At 50.2% G+C, this 9,392-nt stretch overlaps 2 protein-coding genes across 2 annotated transcripts in view; both read left to right on the forward strand.

The window, feature by feature from the left end:
- The first annotated feature begins 1,711 nt into the window (after nucleotides 1-1,711).
- LOC123985651 (transmembrane protein 200C-like) lies at nucleotides 1,712-7,583 on the forward strand. Its single transcript, XM_046073425.1, has 3 exons — nucleotides 1,712-1,795; nucleotides 3,139-3,296; nucleotides 4,234-7,583. The coding sequence occupies exons 1-3, from the start codon at nucleotides 1,712-1,714 to the stop codon at nucleotides 5,324-5,326; spliced, it is 1,335 nt and encodes a 444-aa protein (XP_045929381.1). The 3' UTR covers nucleotides 5,327-7,583.
- Nucleotides 7,584-7,608: 25 nt separating this feature from the next.
- LOC123985710 (extensin-3-like) overlaps nucleotides 7,609-9,392 on the forward strand; it is a 2,204-nt gene continuing 420 nt past the window's right edge. Inside the window, exons 1-2 of the mRNA XM_046073558.1 lie at nucleotides 7,609-7,646; nucleotides 7,878-9,166. Of these exons, the coding sequence (XP_045929514.1) occupies nucleotides 7,609-7,646; nucleotides 7,878-9,166 (1,327 nt within the window). The remainder of the gene's footprint in view (nucleotides 7,647-7,877; nucleotides 9,167-9,392) is intronic.

The following is a 9,392-nucleotide window of genomic DNA, read 5'->3' on the forward strand; positions in this document are numbered from 1 at the left end:
GAACATATCAGCAGGCAGTAGAACGTGTCAGGAGGTAGTAGAACATGTCAGGAGGCAGTAGAACGTGTCAGGGGGCAGTAGAACATTCAGGAGCAGGAGAACATATCAAGGGACAGTAGAACATGTCAAGGAACAGAAGAACATGTCAGGGGGCAGTAGAACATGTCAGGGAACAGTAGAACGTGTCAGGGGACAGCAGAATGTGTCAGGAGGCAGTAGAACATGTCAGGGAACAGAAGAACATGTCAGGAGGCAGATAGAACGTGTCAGGGGGCAGTAGAACATGTCAGGGGGCAGTAGAACATGTCAGGGGGCAGTAGAACATGTCAGGAGGGAGTAGAACATGTCAGGGGGCAGAAGAACATATCAGCAGGTAGTAGAACGTGTCAGGGGGCAGAAGAACATGTCAGGGGACAGACAAACATTCAGGGGACAGTAGAACATGTCAGGGGACAGACAAACATTCAGGGGACAGTAGAACATGTCAGGAGGCAGTAGAACATGTCAGGGGACAGAAGAACATGTCAGGGGACAGTAGAACATGTCAGGAGGCAGTAGAACATGTCAGGGGACAGAAGAACATGTCAGGGGACAGAAGAACATGTCAGGAGGTAGTAGAACATGTCAGGAGGCAGTAGAACGTGTCAGGGGGCAGTAGAACATGTCAGGGGACAGAAGAACATATCAGGGGGCAGTAGAACGTGTCAGGGAGCAGTAGAACATGTCAGGAGGCAGTAGAACGTGTCAGGGGGCAGTAGAACATGTCAGGGGACAGAAGAACATATCAGGGGGCAGTAGAACGTGTCAGGGAACAGTAGAACATGTCAGGGGACAGAAGAACATGTCAGGGGACAGAAGAACATGTCAGGAGGCAGTAGAACATGTCAGGGGGCAGTCGAACATGTCAGGGGACAGTAGAATGTGTCAGGGGACAGACGAACATTCAGGGGACAGACGAACATTCAGGGGACAGTAGAACGTGTCAGGGGTAAGACGAACATTCAGGAGGCAGTAGAACGTGTCAGGGGACAGATGAACACTCAGGGGACAGTAGAACGTGTCAGGAGGCAATAGTAGAACGTGTCAGGAGGCAGTAGAACGTGTCAGGGGGCAGAAGAACGTGTCAGGGGGCAGTAGAACATGTCAGGAGGCAGTAGAACATGTCAGGGGGCAGTCGAACATGTCAGGGGACAGTAGAATGTGTCAGGGGACAGACGAACATTCAGGGGACAGACGAACATTCAGGGGACAGTAGAACGTGTCAGGGGTAAGACGAACATTCAGGAGGCAGTAGAACGTGTCAGGGGACAGATGAACACTCAGGGGACAGTAGAACGTGTCAGGGGTAAGACGAACCTTCAGGAGGCAGTAGAACGTGTCAGGGGGCAGAAGAACATATCAGCAGGTAGTAGAACGTGTCAGGAGGCAGTAGAACGTGTCAGGGGGCAGTAGAACATGTCAGGAGGCAGTAGAACATGTCAGGGGGCAGTAGAACATGTCAGGGGACAGACGAACATTCAGGGGACAGTAGAACGTGTCAGGGGTAAGACGAACATTCAGGGGACAGTAGAACGTGTCAGGGGACAGATGAACACTCAGGGGACAGTAGAACGTGTCAGGGGTAAGACGAACATTCAGGAGGCAGTAGAACATGTCAGGGGACAGATGAACACTCAGGGGACAGTAGAACGTGTCAGGAGGCAATAGTAGAATGTGTCAGGAGGCAGTAGAACGTGTCAGGGGGCAGAAGAACGTGTCAGGGGGCAGTAGAACATGTCAGGAGGCAGTAGAACATGTCAGGGGGCAGTCGAACATGTCAGGGGACAGTAGAATGTGTCAGGGGACAGACGAACATTCAGGGGACAGACGAACATTCAGGGGACAGTAGAACGTGTCAGGGGTAAGACGAACATTCAGGAGGCAGGAGAACGTGTCAGGAGGCAATAGTAGAACGTGTCAGGAGGCAGTAGAACATGTCAGGGGGCAGAAGAACGTGTCAGGGGGCAGTAGAACATGTCAGGAGGCAGTAGAACATGTCAGGGGGCAGTCGAACATGTCAGGGGACAGTAGAATGTGTCAGGGGACAGACGAACATTCAGGGGACAGACGAACATTCAGGGGACAGTAGAACGTGTCAGGGGTAAGACGAACATTCAGGAGGCAGTAGAACGTGTCAGGGGACAGATGAACACTCAGGGGACAGTAGAACGTGTCAGGGGTAAGACGAACATTCAGGAGGCAGTAGAACGTGTCAGGGGACAGAAGAACATATCAGCAGGCAGTAGAACATGTCAGGGGACAGAAGAACATGTCAGGGGCAGTAGAACGTGTCAGGGGGCAGTAGAACATGTCAGGAGGCAGTAGAACATGTCAGGGGACAGTAGAACATGTCAGGGGACAGTAGAATGTGTCAGGGGACAGACGAACATTCAGGGGACAGACGAACATTCAGGGGACAGTAGAACGTGTCAGGGGTAAGACGAACACTCAGGGGACAGTAGAACGTGTCAGGGGACAGATGAACACTCAGGGGACAGTAGAACGTGTCAGGGGTAAGACGAACATTCAGGAGGCAGTAGAATGTGTCAGGAGGCAATAGAATGTGTCACAGTACATGTCAGGGGACAATAGAACATGTCAGGGGACAATAGAACATGTCAGGGGACAGAAGAACATATCAGGGGGCAGTAGAACATGTCAGGGAACAGTAGAACGTGTCAGGGGACAGTAGAACATGTCAGGGAACAGTAGAACATGTCAGGGGACAGAAGAACATGTCAGGGGACAGTAGAACATGTCACAGGGGGGCAGTAGTAGTTAAATATCACAAAGAGGACGGTCTACACCTGCTTTCCATAAAAAGTGCATCGAGATATGTTCTGAACTGGCGCTATTATATAAATAAAACTGAACTGAAAGTTGAATTAAACAAAGTTTAATTAAAAGATGTCCTCCACCGTTACATACATTGGAATCACTTTAGGAAAGGACTTTCTTTGAGTCCAGTAGGAACAGGAGAGATTACAGGGACCCAAATCTTCATGCAGACATGTGAGTGCTGGAGACTCGTGACTGAAGGCGCAGGTTTAACACAGCAGAACCAGATGTTGTGTTGAACGTCTCTCTGACTGCTTCCAGGGAGGACAGAGGGGGGGGGGGCCGGGAGTGGATGAAGGAGACGACACAGAAGGAGGAGAGGAAGAAGAAGGAGGTGACGATGGATTTAACATCAAAGAAAACATGAACGGGACGACTCCACAGCTTCCACAAGGCTTTCTGCAGGACTTTTTGGACAGGTAAACTTTCTCTCTCTCAGTCTGCTGTTGCTACAATCTTATTTAAGAGTGGCAGTAAATTTAAAATGACTCCCTCAGGTGGTTCTAGAAGTCCTCTAGGTTCTTGAAGTACTCAGGGGGTCCTAAGTGTCCTGTAGGAATTTGTATTGGTCAATTACTAGTCCCTTAGGTAGGTCCAGTGGCCCCTTAAGAGGTTGTGTCGGCCTTTTAGGTAGTTCTAGAGGTCTTTAGGAGGTACTTAAGGTCATTTAAATGTCCTACATGAGATTGTTGGGAGTCATTGAGTAGTCCTTTATGAGCGGCTCTCTAGGGAGTTCTAGTGGTCCTTTAAGCTCTCTAGTAGGCTTTTGAGATTGTTGTGGTAATTGAAGCCTCCTGTGTGCGGTTGTATTCATTGAAGAGAGCTTAATGGTCCCTTGGGGGTTCTAGACATCTTTTTCTGGAGTTCCTATTGGTTCTTTAGGGGGGTTCAGGTGTGTGGTTCTAGATGTCATATCGGTGGTGGTAGAGGTCCTTTTGGTTTTCGTTGTAATTAAGTTGGGGAAAGCATCCTGTAGAAGGTTGTAGTGGTCATTAGGGGTGGTTCTACTAGTCTCTAATGAGGTTCTAGTTGTCTCCTGGGAGGCTTTAGTGGTTCTTGTTGTAACTGAGGTGGTTCTAAGTGTCTTTCAGGAGGGTATAGTGATCATTTTAGACGTTCTAGTGGTTTGTTTTTATTGTTTTAGTGTGATGACCGTCAGTCAGACTGAGTCAGAGAGCGGCCGGTGAACACAGTGGAGCTTCTAGCAGCTACAGAGCCAGATGTTCCCTCAGGAGCAGGTGGAGGTAAACACAGAGAGAGAACACCGTCACCAGGCGGCACATGAAACATCACGTAGCAACTGCTGCAGGTGGAGGTACCTGCTGTCTGACAGTAAGTGTTGGTGTGTCTCCGCAGGTATCTGTACTCTGATAGGCTGAAGGTCTTCGGCCCTCTCATCATGGGCATCGGGATTTTCCTCTTCATCTGTGCGAACGCCGTCCTGCACGAGAACCGCGACAAGAAGACCAAGGTCATCAACCTGCGGGACATTTACTCCACCGTCATCGACCTCCACAGCCTCCGCAAACCCAACTCCTCCGCCCGCCGCTCCTCCGCCAACCCCCTCAATGGCCTCGTTAACTACGTCCAATCAAAGAGCCTGGAGACCAAATCCAGGGCATACCCCGCCTCCCTGATGAGCAGGAGGGAGGGAGGGACGGGAGGAGGAGGTGGGGGTGGTGATGGAGGTAACACAGTGTTCAGTATCTACCGTGAGCAGCCAGAAGCTCCTCCTCCTCCTTCCTCCTCCCAAAGACTCTCCCTCCCCCCCAGCCTCAGCCCCCCCCACCTTCCCACATGCTGGACCTCCCTGCAGAAGGAGGCGCTCAGTTCCTTCACCTTGCCTTTGCGCCACCCACGCCCCCCTGCCCCCCGCAGGAGGCACTCAGCTCGGGCGGGGACGGGCCGGGGCTGGGGTGGGGCCCCAGGAGGAGAGGAGGTGCAGGGGAGAGAGGAGGGAGGCCACAGACAGGAAGAAGAGGAGGTATCTGCACGTCCACCACCTCCTCTGTGCTCCTCCACGCCCCCCCCACTCAGACCATTCCAGGGTTCCTGCAGCTCCTCCAGTCTCCACAGGGAGGCCCCAGGAGGCTCCCAGGCCCTGCTCCTCCTCTCCTCCTCCTCCCTCACCCCCTCCCACCTGTCGCTCTCCTCCCTCTTTCATCTCCTCTTCTCCTCCTCCTCCACGCCACCCCCCCCCTGCAGGAGGCGGAGCCTGCCGACCGCCAGCAGCACAACAGGTTACAGCAAACTGACGCACGGAGATGACCAATCGTTTGAGTCGATCACGTCACCGTGCCGTGTGACGTCACAGGGTGGGGCTCAGAGGACAGGGGAAGTGACATCACACAGGAAGTACTCCAACAGGGAGAAGCTGAGGATGATCTCACAGGTGGATTCTGGTCTGAGGAGGGAGGAGGAGGCGACCAATCAGGAGCTGCCTCAGTGATAAACAGCACAACTCTGAAGTCATGTGACTTTTTAATGACATCACATCAGGAGGGATTGCGTGGTGATGAAATGGTTAAAGGATTGTGGTTCATGGCGTAGCAATAAGGAGTCTTCCAGCACAGCGTGATGGACTTCCATTAAACAGCTTGTTATCTGACTGAGACGCGGGAATGTTTTTATACTAATCTCCACGTGTCCGACAGGAAATGTTTTGTGTGTGGAGGTCGCCACACTGGGGGGCGGGGCCACCTGGAGGACAAGTAGGGCCACGGCGGGGGGCTTTCATATCCAGGGGAAAACAGAAAAGTTTAACTACTGATTTAAAATGTGTCTTTACAGAAAGAGAACATGTTCAGAGATGAAAGTGTTTTCTGCTGCTGAACGTCAGAGTGGGAACCTTTAACCCTTTAACTCCCGCAGAGCCTCCACAGTAAGGCCACATGACGACAAGCTAAATGTAATGTTTATCTCACTGACATCGTGATGTCTGCTGAAGACAGACCTGAGGAGTTCAGACTCACAGTCAGACTTTAAAGACCTGCTTTCAGTTTCTGGTGGTCCTGGCGGCCCCCGGTGGTTAAAAGCGGCAGTGGTTCCATCACTTTGTGTCGAAAACGTCTTGATCTGGTGCGTTGTTTGTCGTGGAGGCGAGTGAAAGAAAGACAAAACTTAATTTTACTAGTCTCTCTTTTTTTTAAACAGCTGTTAGCAGGACACATAGCAACGAGCTAACGCATCTATTTGTGGTTCTGTGAGATTAATAACTGTAACATGACGACGGCGCTCCGTTCAGACACAAGGGTACGTGTCATTTTGTTGAGAAAGCTGAAGTTAGCTTTGCTTCCTGGTAATGTCTTCATTATAATACGTTGTTGACAGTAAAGCCCACCACGAGGATACCTCCGTCTGCTGGAGACACAGCACACACCTGTTTTGGAGGAAGAGGACCAACTCAGGTAATTTTGAATCTTTGAAATCCCACAGTTCTTTCCATCGCTTGAACGAGTGAGCGAGGTGGACTAGGCTTTTTGCTCACGCTTTATCAATGTCCTATTTCAGCCGTAACCACAAAATATAAGGTCAAAAACAAAAAGCTCAAAAGACAAATCTCCCCAGCTTCCTCCGAACATAGGCTCTGTGTGCCGGAAAAGAACTCCTTGTAGTACGTTAAATTTCAGTAATTACAAGTGAAAATACAAACACTTTTAAAGTCTTTTAAAATCATCAAGTGAAATTTTAGTTTTTGCAGCTCAGTCCGTCTGTAGAGAGTTTAGTGTTTGAAGCAGTTATTCCAAACTCAGCTGACGTTAAAACATCCTGAGACCTGACAATGCAAGCACTATTACATTGCAACTATTTTAATGGGAGAGCCCTGAAGAGTTCGGATAAAGGCCGTTGGCTAGATAAATGACCTAAAGAATAACAGACATTTAGTTTTGTCAGAGTTTAAAACAGCTGATGTTCAATGAGATCTGAAACGTATCAAAGAACCTGTGGCATATAAAACAGTATCATCTGCATAAAAATGTACATGACAGTTTGGAGTGGCAGAGATAATATAGTTTATGTACATGTTGAATAAAAGTAGCTCTGGCTCAGGAGGTACATCACACGGTTGGCGGTTCGATACCCACCTCCCCCCAAACTGCTCCCGATGCTGACCACGTGAGCGTTAGCTGGCTGGCATTGCTGTGTTACTGGGTGAATTGTATAAATGCAGCCGTTTACCAAGAACAGAGCCTTGTGGGAAACCTTTACTAACCTGAAGAGCACTAGGTTTGGAACCGCTGGTAGAGAAACCTGACACCATTTAATGGACATTTAGTCGCAGCAAGGATAGTTGTTCTGGTAAAATAAATGTTGTTCTGGTAAAATAAATGAACATGGGATGTTCAACACATTCAGAAATCAGATTCTTCATTTCTGTATTGAATGACAATGAAGTAAAACGTTGAACAATCAGGAGCAGAGTGGCTGTTAAAGGGTTAAAGGATCATGCGTGGCCCCCCAGTGAGGAAACTGTTCTCTATAAATGTTTTCATCAGCATGTAACTGTTAGAAATATATGTGAGGTGTAAGCTCTGACTGCGTCGTTGTTGTTACTGTGAAGTGAAAGCTGTAGCTAACCGATGTCTTCCACTGCAAGCTAAACTTGCATCAGCTGAACAGCACACCGTCCAATCAGCTGACCCTGCAGGTTCAGCAGTCTATCAGCAAACATCATCAATAACTCCAAATAAAGCACATGAAGTTCAGCTTTGGTGTCAGATCCTTGTGTTGATGCTCCCTGGTCACTCCCAGTTCCACGCGAGCTTCTGGTGAGTTGCTGAACTGAAGCCAGACTGTAGAACGATGCTTCTCACACCTCTAACCTCACTTCATGTTGACTGTAGATCCAGCAGGGACATCTGGGAGCCAGAATTGGGGCAGCGTGCAGCTGTGAAAGATGAAGCCAGGTCACATCAGATATAAATTATCCTGGCCCCTCATGATGACTGACTGATATGTAGACTTAGATTCCCAAGAGCTGTGTGCTTAAGTGGTTCTAGCATTAGACAGACCAACCTAATAGAACCGCACCCTCCCGGTACAATTACACCTCCACCTCACGAGCACCTCACAAGCACCTCCATCTTACAAGCACCTCCATCTCACAAGCACCTCATAAGCACCTCCACCACACAAGCACCTCCACCTCACGAGCACCTCACAAGCACCTCCATTTTACAAGCACCTCCATCTCACAAGCACCTCATAAGCACCTCCACCACACAAGCACCTCACAAGCACCTCCATCTCACGAGCACCTCTACCTCACGAGCACCTCACAAGCACCTCTACCTCACGAGCACTTCACAAGCACCTCCACCTCACAAGCACCTCATAAGCACCTCCACCACACAAGCACCTCCACCTCACGAGCACCTCACAAGCACCTCCATTTTACAAGCACCTCCATCTCACAAGCACCTCATAAGCACCTCCACCACACAAGCACCTCACAAGCACCTCCATCTCACGAGCACCTCTACCTCACGAGCACCTCACAAGCACCTCTACCTCACGAGCACTTCACAAGCACCTCCACCTCACAAGCACCTCATAAGCACCTCCACCACACAAGCACCTCCACCTCACGAGCACCTCACAAGCACCTCCATTTTACAAGCACCTCCATCTCACAAGCACCTCATAAGCACCTCCACCACACAAGCACCTCACAAGCACCTCCATCTCACGAGCACCTCTACCTCACGAGCACCTCACAAGCACCTCTACCTCACGAGCACTTCACAAGCACCTCCACCTCACAAGCACCTCATAAGCACCTCCACCACACAAGCACCTCCACCTCACGAGCACCTCACAAGCACCTCCATTTTACAAGCACCTCCATCTCACAAGCACCTCATAAGCACCTCTACCTCACGAGCACCTCACAAGCACCTCTACCTCACAAGCACTTCACAAGCACATCACAAGTACCTCTACCTCACAAGCACCTCACAAGCACCTCCACCTCACAAGCACCTTACAAGCACCTCCAACTCACGAAGCACCTCCACCTCACAAGCACCTTACAAGCAACTTCGACTCATGAGCTCCTTCAACTCACAAGCACCTCCACCTCATGAGCACCTTACAAGCACCTCCAACTCACAAGCACCTTACAAGCACCTCCGACTAATGAACACCTTCAACTCACAAGCACCTCCACCTCACAAGCACCTCACAAGCACCTTACAAGCACCTCCGACTCATGAGCACCTCCAACTCACAAGCACCTCCACCTCACGAGCACCTCACGAGCACCTCCACCTCACAAGCATCTCACAAGGTACAAGCATCTCACAAGCATCTCACAAGCACCTCCACCTCACAAGCACCTCCACCTGACGAGCACCTCACAAGCACCTCACGAGCACCTCCACCTGATGAGCACATCACAAGCACCTCCATCTCACGAGCACCTCACAAGCACCTTACAAGCACCTCCAAGTCACGAGCACCTCCACCTCACAAGCACCTTACAAGCAACTTCGACTCATGAGCACCTTCAACTC

The sequence above is a fragment of the Micropterus dolomieu genome, linkage group LG01 (assembly GCF_021292245.1).
Source record: "Micropterus dolomieu isolate WLL.071019.BEF.003 ecotype Adirondacks linkage group LG01, ASM2129224v1, whole genome shotgun sequence".
Classification (NCBI taxonomy): domain Eukaryota; kingdom Metazoa; phylum Chordata; class Actinopteri; order Centrarchiformes; family Centrarchidae; genus Micropterus; species Micropterus dolomieu.